We start from the raw sequence: 21,800 nt of genomic DNA, 5'->3' as shown, positions 1-21,800 counted from the left end.
CGTAATCATCATCTTGTACGTGTACTTTTGCTGAAAATTATCTGAAATTGTTCGGCTACCGGGCATAAAGCCAAAGGGACATTTTATGTGCTAACAAATTCCTTCTAGGCGTTTTTCCTTTTTGGATTTTGCTTTTTTCTAGGACAACTTTAGTGCAGTTGAGCAAAGTAAATTGATATTGAATATAGGAAACTGGAGACTTCATATAAGTAAAGAGCACAAACCTTTTAATACATTCCCCCAAAGAGTAAGATCATGGTATTTCATACGTTTAAGCTTAACATCCTGAGATTTAACAAACACCATTATGAGGTTAATAATTTGAAGGGAACTGTCCAACGAGTTCCATCGATTAACCATTCCATTATAGGAAGTTTTTTTTAGTAGTGAAAGGACGCTTGACAGTAGGCACAGTCGTCTAGTGATTTGTTGTATAGCAAAGTAAAGAAATTAGAGAAGGCGATGGAGAAACAAATCGAAAATTTTGAAAACCTACTTCAGTGAAAGCGCGCAAGAGCGCAAAATAAGACAAAACCAAAATGTCATGCCGGTATTACGTTACCCTCAGTCATGCTCTGTTCACGTGTAGCGGTGGTTGTCGGTAAACACGTGCACGAGTGGGAGACATTCCATTGCTACCTTCTAAATTCATACATTTTGTAATGTTGTCCGCTCAGATGGTCCTTATGTTTTTTCGGTTAGCTGGTGAAGCTTATTTTCCCCGTGTGACAAGCATGTCACTTCGGCGAAGAATAAATTAATGCGCGAAAATTAATGCAAAGGTTCCATGGTAGAAATTTCTTTCCCTTTTTTTTATAAATTGTTCAAGATAGAGAAGAGTTAGGACCTCAACTTTTTCAGTATTAAATTCCTAGAAAAAAACATAGGTTACGTTTTGCACCTAATGGGTCAATTTTTTATGCATTAACACTCGGTACGCTGCAGATAATAACATAAGAGTAGTTTCTTATAATGAAAATGGTAATGATGATTATTCAAACTACATCCAGCTTTGTTTCAACTTTTGATTATTAGCAGAGAGTAACTGATGTGGGAAAAATATTTTCAACCATAGGACAACATTATTTATATTTTGAGATCCGGTTTCAAAGAATGAACACAAATAGTCGTCTTTTATGTACACGGCGAAACAGAAATTTCTGACGTGAAAGTTTGTGCGTCGATGATGGCATCATCAGCATTTTTAAGTTGAATATTGGTGCGAACTATGTAACGTCAGTTGCCGAACAATAGTTATCTTTTAATATGATCAGGAATCAAATTTGGGTCAGAAAGTCTTCATTTCGCTGCAGCATTCTATCAGTTGTCTGGTTAGTTTCCAATACTAGTAGTAATCAGCCCTTTCTTGAAACACAAAGTAAGTCTCTTTTCTATTTTTGTTGTACGTGTGACTTTAACGAATTACGCGATTAAAATTCTTGTCTTAACTTTGAATTTATTTGAAACAACGGTTAACAGCAGCTGTAAAAACCTTTACTTTTCTGTGTATTTATTCTCTGCTGCTTATGTGGATAAACCCAATCAGGCTCTGAAACTGTAAAGGGACAATCAATATTCAGGTACTTCATGTAATAGTTTTGTAGCTTCCTCCTCTACTCTTAGTAGTCAATTATTTTATCCTTCCTGTGGCAAAGTTGTTAATTTAAAGACGGTGAGCAGTTTTTTCTGTGTATCGGAAAATAACTTCATTTCCCGTACAGATGTCCCTGTTGAAGTATACGTGTTTGTTTTGTACTTTAACGGAATATTTATTCTTCACTATTTATCTCTGGAACGTATAGTCTGTTATTCAATCCGTCTAGTTTCTTTAGGTCCTGTGAAATCACCGAAACATGAACTCTGCAATCAAATTTCTTAGTGGTTTTACAACAAGGGAAACATAGCACTTCTGTAAAACTGATCAAAATTGAATTTCTCTCTATAAATATCGCTACAATGTTGTGTAAATTGCAGACGAGAATCAGAAATAATCAACTTGTTAAAATGTCCAAATGCTTAGAGGAACACATTAAGATTTAGTGGAAAAATCTGCATAGGAGCGTCCACTTTGAATTGTTGTTTTACATTTAAGACATAACAACAAAACAGAGGAAAAATTGGCGATCAATTTGTAAAACCAAAAATTTGAAAGTCAAATGAAAACTGAGTCGGAGACAAAAAACAGTCAGCTTATGGATGATGCGGGATCTAAAAATGATTAATATTCCATTTTTATTTATTCTTTTGTTGAAGGTAGCATTTCTTTCCTCAGCATCAATGAAATTAAAAGGAAATAAAACTAAAAGATAGAAAAACGAAAACATACTTTGTCCACATACTCTATAGGAAGACAAAGTAACTACTAGAGTTTTGATAACTTTTAGTTTATAACTAACTCTTCTAGTTTATAATTGTTTACTTTTAACCAATAAATTCTCAATTCTCTCAACCATACCGACGCTTTCTCAGGGAAGAGGGTGGTGGGAAAAACGAGATTCATCATATGATTCATCAGTCAAAAAGGCATTCGAAAAGGAAAGGATTATTTTTTTTCTCGGTCCCTAATGACTCGTTTGATCGACCAGAGAATTAGCAATTCGTATTTTTAATGTAAATATTTAAAGATGAAGTGTCCGTTCTAAACACGGACAACTTTTAGAATTTAGGAGAAATAAATGTCAGTCAGTTTATAAAAGAGGAAACAAGTGCAAACATATGTTTTAGCAGTCTAGAACATTCTAGAACATTCTAGAACATTCTAGAACATTCTAGAACATTCTAAATAATTACATCATATCCTATTCTTAAAACAGTGCAACATGACTTAACATAAGAAGTTGCAAAATGGAATATTCTGGAACATTTTAGAGTACTCCAGAACCTTGTGCACGAAGAGTCAAAGTCACCAATTATATTCCTTTCTTTACGAACAACAACAGCAACAACAACAACAAAAAACGAATATTTCTGGCTAATTTAACCTCTAATTGTGCCAAATGTGAGATTGTTAGTTCTTGATTCGAAAATAAAATTTCAGTCATATGAGGCAAAACGCTCTCGTCTCTTTTAGATTAAAAGGAAAATAGCCATTTTCATTTCATTTCAATTTCATTTGCCATTACTCAGAAGGTCAGTTGTTATGAAATACAAATTATTGGCTAAAAACTCATGCCTTCAAGCTTACTAAGATAATGCTCAACTCGGTTGGGTATGAAATTTTACATTTTTGATACATCAGGATATGTGCACAAATCAGGACAGCAGTACTAAAAATACGCTGTTAAATAATCAGAATATTTTTTTCTCTGTTTTACATTTTTTTCTCTTGTAAATAACACACTAAAATGTTGGAAAAAAATTATCAATGTGCAAGATGCATGAACGAACTGAAATTTTTCGTGAGTTAAACCTACCTTGAAGTTTGGTGTAAAGTTGAATATCTTGTTTATGATTTTAGAATAAACCAAAATCTTTATCACAATGTTCAAATGTCCTACGAAGTATGAATGGTAGTTATCAGACAAGAAGACAGGGTCACTTTTACAAGGTCTCAACATACATCGTTATTGTTATTTTTAGAGTGTGTAACTTTTAGCTGTGTATGACTGAACAGAGGACAAAGAGTCCATTGGTTGCGGAGTGGCTGTATTTACCAGTTTTGACGTGATTTTCTTCGCTTGAGTCATAAGGCAACTAACACAATTTTCTTTTCATTATTCTAAATTACAAAGGGGAATGTTCTGATTCGAAAAGGAGTTTTTCCTTTGAACTGCATAATCCAAGTGATAAAGAGCGTTATAGATAAACAATAGCAAACCAATATCTTAATTATCAACAGGGTTAAACAATGACTTTCTTTTAAAATTTAACTTTCCAGAAAGCGCTATGAAAATCTTTGAAGTTTTTTTGGTTTTACGCGGAAGGATTCCGTTTGTTCTGTAGCCGATGGAGACAAATTCATTACTATCTAAAGAGTTTTACTCCAAAAGCTTGTGTATAAAACATCGAGCTGCTTTGAAAAGATTCAATGAAAAATTGAAAGAGACAAAATTAAACACTCTACCTTTTCTTCTGCAGAAAAAAAACTGAATCACTTCATGATGGTACCCTCAGTGGCCAAGTGCAGTTTCATCCTCCTTTTCTGTAAGCACTTCAGCTGTTCATGACTGTTGTCGAAAGTGTTTGCTTTAATGATAAACATTTGCCGTTGTTGGCAAATGGGATGGAATGGGAGCCCATGAGTAGTGTGGGAGGGGAGGAAGGGTAAGATGCTTGGGGAGGCCCGGGAAAGGACGAGCAAGGGAGGAAAAGAGGAGAGGAAGGGAGGAGAGTGCAAGGTTAAATGGATGGATAGAGTAATGAGAAAACTGCGAAGTGTGGGTGAGAGTCTATTGGCAATTGTTATGTCAAGTCTTGTTGAACTGTAATATGCGCCAGTGTTTAATCGTAATATAACAATCATGAAGAGCCACAAATTCTCATATCTGCGTGTAATATCAAACTGCTAGGCATGCAACATATGGTGCACGCTGGTTCAGTGGTAAGAGGAAGTGTCCAAAACGTTTACATGGTCCAACTTTGAGCTTAAGACTGTACTTGTGAAAGACATTGCCTCTGCATTTACCTTGTACAATCAAACTTCAAAGTAAAGTGCTAGAATAAGATGACGTCAATAAATTATTCCTCTAATACATAAATAAACCACTTTCCTTTATCTTCTGAAACACTTTTCTTAATCAAAAACTAACCGCAAATGCAAAGAGTTTGTAAGCTCTTGGTTAGAATGGAAGACAGTATTATAATAGTTAGCTGAAGCCCGTTGAACTCGAGCTCTAGATAAAATTTAAATTTTTAGTCGTGCGATAGATGTTTGTTAGCTTAGTGATCTGATATCTGATTAGTGGACTAGTGATACTTGTAAGACAGAGATCAGATGAGGTCTAATGTGGAGGCCTTTGTTACGTAAAATTGCATATATTTTCTTTCTCTTGATGTATGATATCTATATTTTTGTTTTTGGAAGCCAAGTAATTGACTTATTGTATTTGTTGTAGTTTTCTTGAAACATCCTCAACAAGCAAAAGGATGGGATAAAGTTCCTTGGTTTGGGGAGTCACATGTTCTCTCAGCTCCAAAAGGACACTACGTGGAACTGATCTTTACCATGCGCAGCTACTCGTGGTATTCAAGACCGTGTTTGCAGGACTACTATCTTGAGATCCGTGACGGCAATAATCAGTCAGCCAACGTTCTTGGTGTATTCTGTGGAGATCACGCAGCTGCTGTAGTGCGATCCAGTGAAGGATACTTGTGGTTAAGATTTTTCCCTTCTCGCAGACATGATTTTAGTGCATACTACACTGGCAGATCCTTCAATCAAACAGGCACGATATTTCTTGTTAACTTTCTATTAAAGCATGTAGTTAAAAAATATTTAAATTCAATTGGAACTTCATGATATAACAATTTATATTCAGGAAATATATCGTTGGCCTACCTTACTATTTAACAGTATTTATTCCCTTATTAAGTAGCTTTTCATCTGATATACAAAGAGACAGACGAACAGCCACATATAGAGAAAGAGACAGACAGACAAAGAGAGACACTGAAAGAAGTTCTCCGTGACTTTGGAATAAAATATGATTATCCATGCACAATGTATTTGCTTGATATATTATGCCTGTGGTTTGCTTGTCCTGTATGATACAGACTATTCATCTAGCATTTGCTTGCCTTAATACATTTTTTATTATCATTATCATTATTTTTTGTTTTATGTAGCGACACCTACCATGACCCAAGTACCCAAGACACGGACTGTAATTTTGAACAGAATCTCCAACCTGTGGTGCCCGGTGGAAGGTGCGCCAGCTCCATACATTGTATGGAGAAAAAATGGTGTTGTTGTTCAAAATAGTACCAGCGTAAGATATCAGCTTGTAGCTGCAGAGGAGAATGTGAATTACAGCTGTGAGGTACGAAGAGATAATAACGTATCAAGGAGCGAAATTAGCCTCAACATTGAAGGTGAGTTTTATTCCTTACACAAGTGTAATGGAACCATATCACTTTTTTAATTGGATGCCTGAATCTGTACTATTTGGCCATTTTCTTAATATCTTGTTTAATTTCTTGGTATCCCTCCACGGCTCACCGCCCTCGATGTAGTCGCTCCCGTAATTTGCCCCGTTCTTCTAGACTGTGATAAATTATCAATATCTAAAACAGACTGCGATAGATTATCATTATCTTAAACAGTTCTTCGTTCGGATTAGGCTTTCTTTGATCAGCGATATCAGAATAACAATCTTTGTTTGGAAAAGAGGCCGAGTGATTATAGTGTAAAGCTTGTAATCTAGTGGTCTGGGTTGAAGCTATCCACCCTGCTACTCATTGGATTTGTGTTTTGGTTTGCCCCGCTTGTTCTTTTTTGGTTCACCTCCGACCAGTAAGGATTTTTGCACGATGTTCGTTTACAATGTTTGTTTCAATTAACCCTTTCACTTCCAAGATCTCATTAGTAATTCTGCATACTTACTCCTGTACGATTCTTATGATCTTAGTTCTGAGAATTTGTTTCCGGATCAACTAATAACCCCTTAATTGATATTTCTCTTTATTCTCATAACTTGTCTACTTGAAATTGTATCGATATTGTAGGGAGAAATTCTCTCTTGGTCACTTCATTGAAGTTAAAGGGTCAATTTGTTTTGATTAGTTTTGGTAATTTTAGTGCTCAATTTGTTTTAATTAGTTTTTCTTAATGATCGGTAATTTTGTCATACGGTTTGTAAGCAGCATTTTATCATATCCACTTTTTAATTCACACAGTAGAAATATTAATCTTATCTTACGTAAGCACCTCAGAACTATTTTTCTTTAGTTATTCTAATTATTCAGCGCTGTTCGGCCTCTCAGAAAGACACTCTCCTCACTGAATTTTTATTTTGTTTTAGCTTAAATTCTGACTTCCCTAAATGCTGACAATGATAAGAGTACGTTAGTAATCAGTTCAAAGTAGATACTCCAAAGGTGAAAAAATTCCGCAAATTTAAATTTAGCCTAACTTTAGAAGTTTGTCTCATGAACATTCCTTTTTATACTATTCTAAAAATCGTTACTTTCTTCTTTTTTTTCTCGATACGATAAAACAAGTTGGTTTTCTTGTTCGCAATGCAAACTCAGTGATGACATACTACACATATTTTAGCGATTTAATTATATGAACAATAATTTATGTCTAATATTCAGAGTGCCCAGGCCCTTGTGATTGCCACATTTTGAAGGAAACATACAATCTGTTGCGCGTGAGCTGTACAGGAAAAGAGTTGATGTCGTTTCTGTGGAAAATTCCCCTTACCACAGCGACGTTGTGAGTATTAACAAGAGATCAATTGTTGAGGTGCCGTGTAAGTTACAGACTAAACTGCAGATTACGAAGCAAATGAATGTCATTCTTCATCTTACCTGAGTAAGAGCGACTTCTAAATCACTCTTACACTAGCCTTTGCGTGGTGCCATCGACGTCAATGACTGGAAATTCTTCAATATTGAATTTTTTGATCGTAGGTTTGCTACGGGGGTCATTCCTCACCCGAACTACTATTTCCCGAGTCTCTCGAGCCATGTCGAAAGAAGATCTGTACCTTGTAAACTCTAATCTGTAACCTCGTGGCTGTACTAAAAAGCATCATAACTGTGGTGTATCATACAATGCGGGTCCATGTTAGCAGGGTCACAAAACAAGAACAAAGCTAAACAATAAGGCAGTACTTCGTGACTTCGTGAAGGCAACGAGGAATCGCAAAACGAACAAATTTTGTAGAATGTGAACAATAATGGCGGAGTATGCTTTCTGTTTATGCTCGCAATACCTGGTACTTTATGCAAAGGAAGCCCTTAGAAACTGAAATATCAAGCGAATCGTGAGAACTTTAGAAAACGTAGATATATACCAATATATTTTAACTGTTTTAGTTATATTCAGCACTATCTCTGGTGTTATATGCCCGCTTGAATATAGCTGTAAAAGTCAAAGATAGCTGTGAAAAAGTAGATCTGACGGTAAAAATAGCATCTCACCGAGAATGGCTGGAACAATAATGCAATTAATCCATTTCTGGTGTACAACGGACGACTTTGAGTTAAGCTGTTCGATGCGTTCATCTGGAAGAGTTTACTACTGAATGCCGCTTTTCTTAAATTACTTTTTTGTTATTATTTATATTGAAATATGTAACAAAGCCTTTGCGACATTTTCAATTTACTGCTTTCTGAACTATGTTGTTCATCGCCAAGAGATCATAATCTATGCAACCATACACGTATTTAGCTGGAAAGTTGTTTATTTGACCACAGTTGATTCGTACTCCCATTTTTTCATCCTCGAAGCGAAAAATTCGTGCGAAGGCGAAACATAGACTTTGGAAAGAAATAAAAGCGGTTTATTTTTTTTTGATACAAGTATCTGTCATGAGTATTGAAAACCGTATGTATTTAACACAGATGTATCAATTTTTTCTGACAGGGACTTGAGTAACAACCAGCTGAACGACTTGTCACAAGACATTTTCAGCAACAATACTCACCTGGCTTGGCTGTAAGCTACGATTACACAAATCTATATTGTGTGCATTTCAATTTAAAAGTATATGTCTATATCCATACATGGACTGACAATGATATGTCGATAATAAATAATAATAATATTCGTCATCAGCCGCTTTGAAAACCATGTGTATTCAGCACAGTAATAACTCTCACCTGGGGTGGCTGTAAGCTAAGATTCATTTCCTCATTCCATTGACGAATTAACAGCCTCATAAATTCGCATTACAAACTGCGCCTATTTAACCGGTATGTAGCAATATCGTAACTGAGGACTTGGGTTACAACCGACGAAGAGATTGACCACAGAAAGTTCGCAGGAGCAATAAACAACTTTGATTGTTAATTAGACCTTTTCTTTAATCTCCTGGGCGAAGTTGTTCAAAAGTGGGTAAAGATAACCCATGATTAGTTTGAAACTGATTTAAGATCTGAAAGCTTTAAAACAAAATTCAATCGAATCCTTTTTGTCAAGAATGTGATGATTGGATGCTCTAAAAGCGATACAGAAAACTATCCCAAAAAGGCTTTTGAATGAAGGAATAAAGAATCCGGATTAAAATGTAACCTTAGGTTAGCGCTAATGGGGCTTCAGACAACAGGGTCCTAATGAATAAAAGCATATTTTATCAGCATTATAACCCGTTCACGTTAAACATGGTTGGAACAATTTCTTCATGTGTAGTTCAGTAAACAACCAGCTGCATAGCTTTCCGATAGGCATACTTTCGGCTTAGAGAACTGGAAGCCGGGATGTAAAAATGTAAGAGATTGTTAAATCTTAAAAATAGTCAGTTTTTTCAAAGAATGACAAATTTCTAAACCCTTAAGCGGGTCGATGTTGCTATTAACAGCACGCTCCGATTACTGATTTATCGATGTATTCCTTCCAAACTGGGGTACAGTCGTCTAACTTCTAGAAGGCATCAAAATAGTTGCAAATGTTAAAGAAAAGCTAGATGTATGGCGATACAGAAGGGCTTGTTTTAAAGTTTTAATTTCTATTAATTTTTTCCTTTTATAATCTTTGAAGTGTATTATATCATGTGACGATTTTATGTTACGCGTTGCTATTTACTCCGTTGCTATTTACTCCGCGAAAGCCAGATAGTTGTCTTCGATTTTAATGGAATATGTTCGATCCATAGAAGTTCTGCCGAAGACTTATAGACACTTTTTAGGCGCGGGATTTCCACTAATCTTTTTCTTTTCACGGATGACTGAGTGTCATTCTTGGTCTAGTATGTTCGACTCTGGGCTGCTCTTTGGGGAGAAATTTGACTCGCGCCTAAGCCGACCGTGTCGTAATGGTCTCCGAGTTTCGCAGAAGTTCCTACCGCGGGTTCGTAGGACTTTAGAAATGCTGGTCATTTAAAATTCTCGCTAGAGAGTTACAGAGCGGAGCCTAAACTCCTATAAAATACTCCTCTCTCATAAAGAGCTTGGGCCACCTGTACCTGAATTTTACTCGGCGAGCGCAGACGTCAATTGTACTCTGCATCACAGTGTTCATTGTTACAGTATTGATAGCTTTTTTAACAAATTGATCATCTTTGCCAATTTTTTTCTCAGAGAAAAAAAATTACCAAAGGAAAAAAAAAAGAAAGAAGCTCAAGTGCGTATTTTCTACATCCAAAGAAAACTTAATTAACAATTGGATTAGAAAATATTCTTTTACAGATGATTTGGTTCAGGGAAATTTTGTTGTTTGTTACATGCATTACCGAAGAAAACACAGTGTAAAGAAAGCAATGCTACGATAGTTTTTTTTTTTTTTTTTTTTTTTTACAGCTATACTGGTTAATTTCACTATTCACAAGTTTTCCGGTGATAAGTAACCATAAGAACAGAGAAATGCAGCATGATGCATGATGAAAGCAATTTCCTGAAAAACTAGGCGATAACGTGACGTTGCACAGCATATATGTGCACCTTGCTACAATTCAACGCAGAGTCAGGTCAAACGAAGAGAGCTGAAATCTATATTTTACCCGTTGCTCTACGTGGTAATAAGTGTGAGAAAGATCATGGAAGAGTAATATTTTTAACGAATCAATCCTTCCTGAATATTTCATGTAGCTAAGAGGTACATGAAGACTTAGTTACAATATTATCTTTCGAAGCTCTCAAAAGCCGTCTTGAGATGTAATTATCGTTCTCTTTAACCATCAGAATCAAGCAACAGATCGAGCTACTGCTGCGTTGATATAGATGTTACAACCATTTAATTTCGAGGGGAAGTTTTTCATCGAGCACACCTCGCCGGCGAAAGGCACCAAGAATCTAACACCGTCTTTTTGACTTTTTTTTCTCTTTAATAACTCGGTTCTCCAGTGGACGAAATAGTGCACAAAAATTATTTTAAATAATTTATTCCTGCAACGATGAAATACTTTCGAGCTCAAATCCCGAACGGTATTTACTTGTCAAGACAACTTTATTGATAGAATCGGAAAATAATGCCTAACTAAGTCTTCTTGCCCTAAAACAGTGAGACAGTAAAAAATGATTATTTTTGCCCATATAATCCTGCAACGGCTATAATGCTTTCGAACTCGAATCCCCAGCAAGTCTCCTAATGGTAAAAACCTGAGGAAATTCGGAGTTTGAGAGGCTAATCAGAGCACTCCTTCAGAGTTTTCCAGTGTGTCAGTAAATACCTTTTACGAATTCTGAAAACTATTGAATTTAGCTACTGCTGATTATGTTTCCAATAAATGTACAGAAAGTTTTATACAAAGAAAAGTGAACGATGTGATTTAAAACAATATGAAAGTAGCCTCAAACGAAAACTTTATGACAAACCTTTCTCTAATCCCGTTGTGAACTACTCTAGATTGGCGATTTTTTCACAAACTTAAGTTTCTTACGTAAACGAGCCTAAACGTGGAACTTGAGAAAAGAGAACAAAACCCTCGGTTAAATGCCAAAACATATTCAGGACCGAAGAGGCACAAAACTTGTCTGAAAATGAATCATATCCAGTCTTGAGCGTGACAAAGTGTGGTGGTTTGCTTAACCTTCAATGATTTGCGAAGTAGGAATATTTTTCTCACTTAGTTTTAGCCTCACCCTACTAAAGAAACGTACTCGCAGTATATACGAAAAAATTGATATAGCACAATATAACAATACCACCCTACAACAAATCAACGTCGCCCGGCTCAGGAAGTGGTCTACACAACATGTCAGTTTGTATGGTAAAGCCTAATGTATTATAACAATCAGGGGTTATTGGAAGATACGGAGGGAGTTGGGAGGAATTTTAAAATGTTCAGTTGTTTTCAATACTTCGAATAAAAAACCCTCAAAGTCATTCTGTTCTACAGTATAGCTGGTTTTTTTATCGCAACTAAAAAGGAGGCATCGCTTTATTGACGCTAAAAGTCTGTCTGCAAGCATTTTATGTGTTTCCTGACCTTCCTTAATTGGTGTAACCTACTAAATACCGCCTTTAAATGATTTTTTGTTCGAATGGATTACCATCAGACATATGTAGCAAAAACACCTTGCTATCGCACTTGTAAGTTTATATCCCTCTTTATTTATTCAAAAGACGCTTTAAATCCAAATCTACCGAACAGACAATTAATGCCTGATCTTCAAATGATCGATTTGTCCTCTTTCCTCTAATGCACAGTACCTTTGGACCCACCTCACCCTTGTTTTGACCCTGCTCAACACTATGTGCTACTTCTCGTCTCCCTAAATGTTAATTTTTCGTCATAAAATGACCAGCCCTAGAAAGAAACCTTTTTAGCTGTGTGGTGACGTAGTTAGAAATGGGTAGACAAGGATTCGAAATGGATGCTCAAGTATGTACCGCAGACGACATTTTATACACAAAATTCCTCCTTCTCTCGCCGAAATTTTCATATTCACGGATGAATCAGCACTCCTTTGATTGCGATAATATACAAATAGGCCACTATTGAGGAGGAGTCTTTTTAAAACAATAATCGAGATTGTTAAAACAAACTTACTGGCACACGATCCTTAAAGTTTACATGAAAAAATATATGAAGCCGGCACAAAAGGGAGGCAAATATCTTACAAAAAGGAGGCTCAAGGATTTTGTGACTTAAGCTTAGAATGAAACCATATTTTGTCCATAACTGTTAAGTTGGTTTTGTTTGACGTAAACATATTCGAACACTTTGGTTACTGATCAAAGCTCTCAAACTACTGAATGACCGAAATTTTGAAATTTCTCAAAAAATTCAACAAATTGAGAGAGCCTTCACAATCCAAATTATCATATGTCGATGAGGAAAGGCAAAGTGATCCCAGAGTGATTTAAAAATCTCGTGTCTAGAGTTCGGTGATGCTTAACGCTGGTCTCAGAGTACGGAGCCATGGGCGTTGACGCATAAAATTGAGGTCGACTGCCAGTCACGGTTTCTAAATAACTACATGACTTAAAGTTGGAAATTTACCGAACATTTAAGGAAACCGAGAAAGCCCATACATTCCAAACTATCACATGTTGATAAGAAGCTTCTGCGCTCTCTCGAAGCTATTTCTAGCGTTCGGTTTACACTGACTCAGAATGTAAGTACTTAGAAATTCCGTGGTACTACGCGGGATGTTTTGTATGCGTTTCAATTGCAAAAAAAAAAAAAAAAAAAAAAAAAAAAAAAAAGAAAAGAAAGAAAATAGAAGAAAAGGATTAAAAATTACATCGAAACAGATTGGTAGGGGTACCAAATTTATTGTTCGAGTTCAATTCTTTTCTCTTTTGAAATTCTTCATAGCAAACAACTATTCAGCGAAGTGGAGCTATCAAGTTAGCAATCATGAAATAGTAATCCTGATGGTGATTTGTTATAGGAAACAAAACCAGGCATTGGGAGAACGCTTTTCTCCCTGATGATACCCATTATTTTCCGGCGCTTTAATTAATGTTGTTTCCGTTGTGTCCTTTTTCCAAGTTTTTTGGGTGTAAATTATTTCTCAAATTTGTTAGGGGTGGCAGGAATACTTAGTGGATCAGGAGTGTGTACAGCATTGAATCAAAGAAATTGTTTCTTTTTAGAGAGATTTTGAGGTTATAAATATAAAGAATGTAAAGAAAGTTTTATGTGGTAATATAAAATGGAATATGACGGTAGCCTCATACAAAAACTTTTAGCAAAAACTTTTCTCTGAAATCCGTTGTGAACGATTTTGCATTGGCAATTTTCCCCAACAAATTGAAGTTGACTACTAATAGAAGCCTTTCACGTGAAACGTGAAGAAAGGAAACAAATGCCTTGGATAAAATCCAATACAAATCCACGACCAAAAGGCACAAAAATGAAAATAAAGAATATAGAGTCTTGAGCGTGACAAAGGATCGTGGTTTGCCCAACTTTCAATGATTTGCGGTGCTAGAAAATGTTTCATTTTTCTCTTGGTTTTAGCCTTACCCTACTAACGAAACATACTCGTAGTATATACGACACCGGTGAGATAATATAGCACGAAGAGGTGATTTTAACGGCTATTACCCTGCAACGGCTAAAAGCGCAAATCTCGCGTGCGTTGCTCCGGGATAGCTAAGCATCACTTTGCCGTCGTATATAAACCATTTGGGATGTTGAGAGAACGCGAAAACAATAACGTGCTAGTGAAGAATTCTTCATGATAGTCTGTACGGAAAGCTTTTAAAGTTAGCAAGCCTAGAAAGCAGCTTTAAATAATTCTTTAATAATATTACTAAACCACATCACGTGTGAAGGCGGAGAAATCGAAAGACAAAAACATCGAGCCGTGTGTCGTGTGTACTGATTCAAACGTCGTCCAACTATTTTTTTACTCGCGGTACATTATTTTCCTTTAACAAGTCTTGTTTAAGTTGTCTCAGCTTGGATTAAAGTTGCCATGGAGTCGTTGTTAAAGTTTACAAAAGTGTTTGGAATGCTTAAACTTGGCAAAAACTATCAAGTGAAAGTTGAAATCACGGGCAGCGAACGGAATTGCCAAAAATCTTGAGTGCACATCTACTTTCCAAGGGTTTTTTTTTATATACATCACGTAGAGAAGATTCTCAGAAATATCTAAAGGAAAATGCATCTAGTATGCCGCTGCAATTTTCTTGAAGCAAGAACATAGCAAGTTTTTCCCTGATCTTGGCGAGTAGTTTGAGGAGCTTTAGTGGAGAGTTTCTGAAAGTCTTTCACTTTAAAACGCCTCAAAGGAGCAGTCGGTGACATTGATAGTGTTATGTGTGCTGAAAAATTTTGCCTGCTACAGTTCACGAGACACTGACAAATTTGTACACAGTTTGTCACTTCATTTATGACCAACAGTGTAACCAATTTCGATAGGTATCCGATTTGATGATAACGAATGCTGTTTTATCAGCCTGAGAATAAACCTGCATTTTCTCGCTCATGAAATTATCTTTAACGCATCGGTGGAAGTTAAATAGGAACTGGTCTTAAAACTGGATGATAAACGGTTATAAACAAAATACGAGTGTGTTTTTTTAATTTCTGCTCCCGCTTTCCGCCCTCAAATAGATCCCTCTCCCGCCCCCTGTTCTCTCGGGCTCCCTGTGTTTCCTCTTATCTCTCTCCTTTGCACAAAGGGATGAAGAAAAAAGAAAAAAAAACAAGAACAAAACAAGAACAAAACACAATCAGCCTTGTGACACCTGTAGCCTGGTCAAAAAGTGAGAGCCAATTTTAAATGCGCGTGTCAAAACACTTGAAGTGCAACAACTGAAATTGAAAATTTAAAAATGTATCACGCACACTTAATTTCTCTTCAAGCGTCTATGAAAAAATACTGTGGTATACCCTAAATGTACAAATGTTAATCTTAAAAAAATTATTGAGAGGCCAGGAGGGAGTACCAATCCAATTGACCAGTTATTCCTAAATAAAGACCCAACATTCGAGCGTCTCTGAATCATCTTACCTCAAGCTCAGTGGAGCAACAAAATTCCAGTGGTAAACACCTCAATATATCACGGTGGTGGATGACTCACTAGCTCCCGTCCACCCAGCCATCCAGTTCCCTATAACCGTAATTGAATTTAACTACTGCTGGTTATATTTCTAATAAAGTGGATACAGGAATACGGGCAATATGAGACCTGTGAGGAAACTTCGTTTCTTGAAAAATGATATTCCATGCGGGAATATGTCTAAACAGAACAAGAAACTTCCTAAATCATAGTCGCGCTCGATGAGGTATATTTGAACTAAACCAACTGAACCCAGAAATTTGTTAGCGATCATAAAATAACAATTCTGATAATAATTTGTGAGGGGAAACAAAACCAGGCAAAGGGAAAAAGTTTTTCTCACTGCTGATATCCATTATTTTTGAGCGCTCAAATTAGGGTTGCTTCCATTGTGTACTTTTTCCAAACCTTTTGGGGGAAAATATTTTTAAAATCTGTGAGGGGTGGCAGGAATATTGAGTGGATGAGAAGAGTGTACAACATTGGACCAAAGAATTTTTTTCTTTTTAACTTATTTTGTTTACTCGCGCTACACTATTTTCCTTTCACAAAATTTATTTAAGCTGTCTCAGCTTGAATTAAAATTGCTTTGAAGTCTTCGTTAAATTTACAAAAGTGTTTAGAACACTTAAACTTGGCAAAAATTATCAAGTGAAAGTTGAAATCGCGGACAGCAAAAAGAATTGTTATAGATCTTGAGTACGCATTTACATGTGAAGGGTTTTTTTTTACATATCATGTACATAAGATTCTCAGAAATATGTAAAGGAAAATGCATTTAGTTTGTCGGTACAATTTTCTTGAACCAAGAACATAGCAAGATTTTCCCTTCTTGGCGAGTAGTTTGAGGAGCTCTAGTCGAGGCTTTCTAAAGGTCTTTGACTTTAAAACACCTAAAACGGAGCAATCTTGTTGTAAAACTGAATTTAAAATTAAGTGATCCCGAGTTATAAACCTCAGCGCTCGGTCATGTTTAACGCAGGTCTCAGAGTACGGATCCATGGATGTTGACACTTAATTAGAAATTGCAAGAGCACGAATGCCGGTCACGATTCTTAAATAACTATATGACCTGCAGTTGGAAATTTACTTATTTATCGATGCATTCCATCCAAACTGGCGTAAAAACAGGAGTCTAACTACTAGAAGGCATCAAAATGGTTGCAGATGTCAAAGAAAAGCTTGATATATGGCGACACAGCAGGACTTGCTCTAAAGTTTTAATTTCTATTATTTTTTCCTTTATAATCTTTTAAGTATATTATATCATGCAACGATTTTATGTTGTGTGTTGATATTTACTCCGTAGATAGCGATAATTTTTCGATACTCTGCGGCGCAAAAGCTAGATAGTTGTGTTTAAGCTTATCGAAGACTTATAGACACTTTATAAGCGCGGGATTTCCACCACTCTTTTTCTTTCCACGGGTGGCTGAGTGTCATTATTGGTCAAGTATGTTCGACTAGGGGCTGGTCTTTGGTTAGAGATTTGACTTGCGTCCAGGCCTACCGTGTTGTAACTGTCTCCGGGTTTCACAACTTCTTACCGCGGGTTTTCTGGACTTTAAAAAAGGCTGGTCATTTAAAATTCTCTCTGGAGGGTTACAGAGGAGAGCCTAACACCCGTAAGAAGCTTCTGTCTCATAGAGAGCTTGGGCCACGTGTACGTGAGTTTCACTCGGCGAGTGTAGTCGTCAATTGTACTCTGCATCACAGTTTTCGTTCTTACATTATTGATAGCTTTTTTACCAGGTTGACTATCCTTGCCAGTATTTCTCAGAGAAAAGAAGAGAAAGAAAGCTTAAATGCGTATTTTCTACATTACATTATCAATGAAAAGCACAGTGTAAAGAAGGAAATGCTGGAATCGTTTTCCTTCACACCATCTCTTTTTTCTTGTCTAGTCTCTTTACTAAGTCAGCTACACTGGTTAATTTCACAATTCACAAGTCTTTCGGTGATAAGTATCCATAAGAACAGAGAAATGCCGTAAGATGCATCTTTAAAAGAAAGCAATTTCCTGAAAAACTAGACAATAACGTGACGTTACACAGCATATATGTGTACACCGTGGATCAATTCAACGCAGAGTCAGGTCGAACGAAGAGAGCTGAAATCTATATTTTACCCGTTGCTCTATGTGGTTATAAGTGTCAGAAAGATCATGGAAGAGTAATATTTTTAACGAATCAATCTTTCCTGAATATTTCATGTAGCTGAGAGGAACATGAAGCCTTAGTTACAACATTAGTTTTCGAAATTCTCAATAAATCCGTCTTGAGATATAAACATCGTTCGCTTTAACCATCAGAATCAAGCAACAAAGGTATTTCCAGATCGAACTGCTGTTGCGTTGATATAGATGTTACGACCAGTTAATGTCGAGGGGAACTTTCCATCGAGCACACCATGCCCGGCGAAAGGCATCAAGAATCTAACATTATCTTTTTCACTGTTTTTTCTTTAATGACTCGGTTCTCCAGTAGACGATATAGTACACAACGATTACAATACTTTCGAGTGAATATCCCGAACGTTATTTATTTGTCGAGACAACTCTATCGATGGAATCGAAAAATAATGCCGAAACTAATTATAAGTTTTCTTGTCTTGAAAAAAATACGAATTTACATAAAATACAAAAGCTCTTTTCAACAAGCAATTCTTCGTTTTTATCATGTAAAAACATTATCTTTGGCCCGTCAAAAGCGAGCGCGCCAGACCAAAATATACAGCGTGCATTTTCACGGAGTTCGGTCATTTTCTTGCTGACTACTGTACTCCTACTCTTGGGACAAAACTCGACGTGTTTGGTCTCTACTTCTGTTTTGATTCATTTAAATATATCAATTTTAACTTAAAAATTACTCTACCTTTATTGTTAAGTGAGCAAACCTCCGTTTTAGGCTATTTTTCCCGCTAGAGTGCTAAATAAACAAATCGCTGTTTACAAAGATACCAGCTCTATCGACGTGTTTTTAGCTGAAATTGGCCTGTCGCCTATATTGTTCTTTAATTTAGCATCTATCCGACTGGCATAATTTTAGAGTAAATCACATGCAACTATAAATGTTGTTGTAAATACGTAAGTGTGAGCTAAATAAAATCTTCGCACACATAAAATATTCGAAACATGTCAGTTGTCGCAAGAAAATACTCGCTTGTGCATGAACCTCGTGTATACATTCCGTGTTTTGCTCGGTTGCTTTTAATAGATTTCTACCACTGTCATTGTAATTAAAATAGCATGTTTGTGTAGTCCACCGACTGGAAGAAATTACGCCGTTAGCTACTGGCGTAAAATCTTACATACAGACACAACTGTCTGGAAGAAATTACGCCGTTAGCTACTGATCTAAAATCTTACATACAGACACAACTGACTGGAAGAAATTATGCCGTTTGACGACATTTGACCTGACTCACTTTGGTCGCTGGAAAATTTTCTACTGATACAGCTTGCAAGAGACTGACAAATTTGTTGAGTTTTCATGACGTCGCATCTATGACCTTTGACGTCATAAAGAAACGAATAGGAAATTTTCTTTCTGGGTGGGCATTAAATGGTAGACAAAAAACTTTGCTGGGTTCGGCTTCTCAAAGGCTGCGTTTTCCATATCTGCTCCCGCTTCCTGCCGTCTCCAGCCCCCTGTTCTCCCTGGCGCTCACCCCCCCCTCCACTAATGTAGAACAAATAATTTGGGGCGACCAAAAGATTTGATCCGGTAAATTGGCCTCACAAAAGCTGACAAGGGATAACGATTTACGCCTTTACTACGGCTCAAAACTTCATAGGTATGGGGTGTAATTACCATCAAAAATAAATGTTTAATTATGATATCCACAATTTCAGTTATGACATTGAGATTTGCAATTGTGCTATTCCAATGTGATGCCTTAATATGCTATTTGGTCCTTGTGTTATGACATTATGCTATCACATTTGACTATTATGCTTTTACAATGTGCTGATTTGTCACTGTACCTTGGTATTCGGCTGTTACACTTTGCTATTTTGCCATTGTATTCTAGTATTCTTCAATTTTGACATAGGGAATAGCAGTTTTTCTGTTGTGATTTGTCATTTTCATAGCGTGCGTTTCGTTATGGTGTTTTGTCAAGGTAACATGCAGTTCGGCACTACACTCAGAAACGAGTTTCGGACAAGATAAAATATTTCCTGCCAAAATTATAATTATGTTAATTTATTTCTTCTCTGTTGCCCTGTCTTGGTTGGAAACATGGCGACTTTTCGCGAAAGAGCGGTGAATTTATAATTATTAGAAGAGGCGATCCGTATTAATAGGGAACACACATCCCAGGGTCCCGAAAATGGTCCTTCAAGGTACGGTGCAGTAGCCAGTGTAGTGAACGGACGGAAAACCGACGGACATGTACTGGAAAATTTTCGAAATTTGTTTCAGCCGTACACGGCTCGCGCAAGGTCAACCAGTTTCTCAAGCAGCAGCAGACAGCAGTCAGCGTCGTCAGCTCCAGTTACTAAATGAAGGAAACGGAACACAACAGAAGTGTTCTTCAAACGAGATACATGGACCCACGATGTAAGCATGTAAGCAATATAAGCATGTAAGCCCCGGTCACGGCTGCACGCGTTTAGAGTTCGCCTCGGCAATTTCAACTAAAATCTCCGCTCCAGTCTTCTCCACAAGCTACATATCACGATAAACGATTTCTGGAACGTATGTGCGCCCTTTCTGTTCGTATGTAGTCCGTTTTGAGCTCCATTTTGGAGTAATTTTCATCGCAATCCTTCGAACCGCTCAAGCATCACAACCCTCGCAGAGTCAACGGAGCGGAGTTACATCTCTTCACGAATTCTTTTCTAACTAAGTGACTCACTCTTTCCCCTTTACGATGGCCGTAGGCTATCTAAAGAGAGGGAGAAGAGCTGGCGTGAAGACAAGAGCCGAAGAAGCTACGAAACAGTTTAACATTCCTGTGATTTCGTCCCCGTGTTTTCAGTATGCAAATCTGCATCTAACGCGAGGAGTGAATTTTAACAACCTTGTCGCAGTTTTCAAGACGAAACCTAGCCATCAAAACCGAGCGTCAGTCCATTTCGTCCCTAGAGTAATGCTAGCGAATACTATGTCCTTAGTTCCGAAGCCAGATGAGGTTCAAGAACTCTCATTACGGCTAAACGTTCAGGTCGGATGCATCGTGGAATCTTGGCTGAAACAACATTTTAATGACTCTGTTGTAAACACTGACGGTTATAATATCGTCCAAAAGATCGATCCTCTCATGAACATGGCGGCGTATGTATATAACATTCAAGATCATATCAAGTTCGAAATCCCCGAAAATTTAAAATGCTGCAACGATCACCAAATAATATGGCTGAATCTTAATCCACCAAGAATCCCTCGCGGGTTTTCGTGTATAATATTTGGCCTTGTTTACTAACCCGGTCGGACCAGTCCCGCAGAATCCGATCCCCATATCCTGAATGACCATCTCTTCGAAAGTCTAACTTTGGCAGAAGCTGCACTTCCCAACTGTGGGATTATTCTCACAGGAGATTTCAATCGTCTCAATACAAGCCGCCTGCAAAAGCATTTCAAGCTCAAGCAACTCTTGAAATTCCCTACGAGAGGGAACGCAACGCTCGATTTTTTTTTCACTAACATGGGTGATCATTTTGCAACTCCTGAGCCGAATCCACCCTTTGGGCTCTCGGATCATTGCACAGTTTTCGTAAGACCTAAGGAACGAATCCCGAACCAGAAAACACGGAAATCCATCTCAATCAGGGACAAACGGGACAGTAACAAGGCACGCCTCGGCCGTTATTTAGGAACATTAACTGGTCATGCGTCACATATCAACCGTCCTGCGAGGAAAAGCTTAAAGTCTTCAGTAATCTAGTGGACATTGGCATAAACAATATTATGCCCGAAAGGTCAATTCGCGTTTACCCAAAGGATTGTCCCTGGATGTCAGTTAGGCTAAAAAAGCTTATACGCATGCGCCAACAAGCCTCCTTTTCCAACAGGCATGGCCGGGCATATAAGTTCTATAGAAACGCTGTTAACAAGGAAAGGAAACTATGCAAAGGGAAATACTACGCTTCCAAAGTCCAAGATCTTAAAGGTGTAAACCCTCGTTCGTGGTGGAGAGAGGTTAACAAGCTTAGTGGCGAAAAGAGTCAGAATGTGAACCTACTAAACGCCCTAAACGTCCCGGACTTTGAGAATTTGTCCCCGCCTAAAGTCGC

The 21,800-nt window shown here is 37.2% G+C and overlaps 1 protein-coding gene and 1 pseudogene across 1 annotated transcript in view; one reads left to right on the top strand and one right to left on the bottom strand.

Annotated features, from left to right (window-relative positions):
* LOC149052354 (uncharacterized) overlaps positions 1 to 21,800 on the bottom strand; it is a 219,968-nt pseudogene that overhangs the window by 151,314 nt on the left and 46,854 nt on the right.
* Positions 5,671 to 21,800, top strand: part of LOC149052356 (uncharacterized) — a 38,362-nt gene continuing 22,232 nt past the window's right edge. Inside the window, exons 1-3 of the mRNA XM_089200547.1 lie at positions 5,671 to 6,030; positions 7,255 to 7,375; positions 8,531 to 8,602. Coding sequence (XP_089056673.1) covers positions 5,796 to 6,030; positions 7,255 to 7,375; positions 8,531 to 8,602 — 428 coding nt within the window. The 5' untranslated portion in view covers positions 5,671 to 5,795. The remainder of the gene's footprint in view (positions 6,031 to 7,254; positions 7,376 to 8,530; positions 8,603 to 21,800) is intronic.

Source organism: Pocillopora damicornis, chromosome 1 (assembly GCF_964200805.1).
Source record: "Pocillopora damicornis chromosome 1, jaPocDami1.2, whole genome shotgun sequence".
In the NCBI taxonomy this organism is placed as follows: domain Eukaryota; kingdom Metazoa; phylum Cnidaria; class Anthozoa; order Scleractinia; family Pocilloporidae; genus Pocillopora; species Pocillopora damicornis.
Note: the sequence above shows the minus strand (reverse complement) of the source record. Positions and strands in the feature narration are given on the sequence as shown.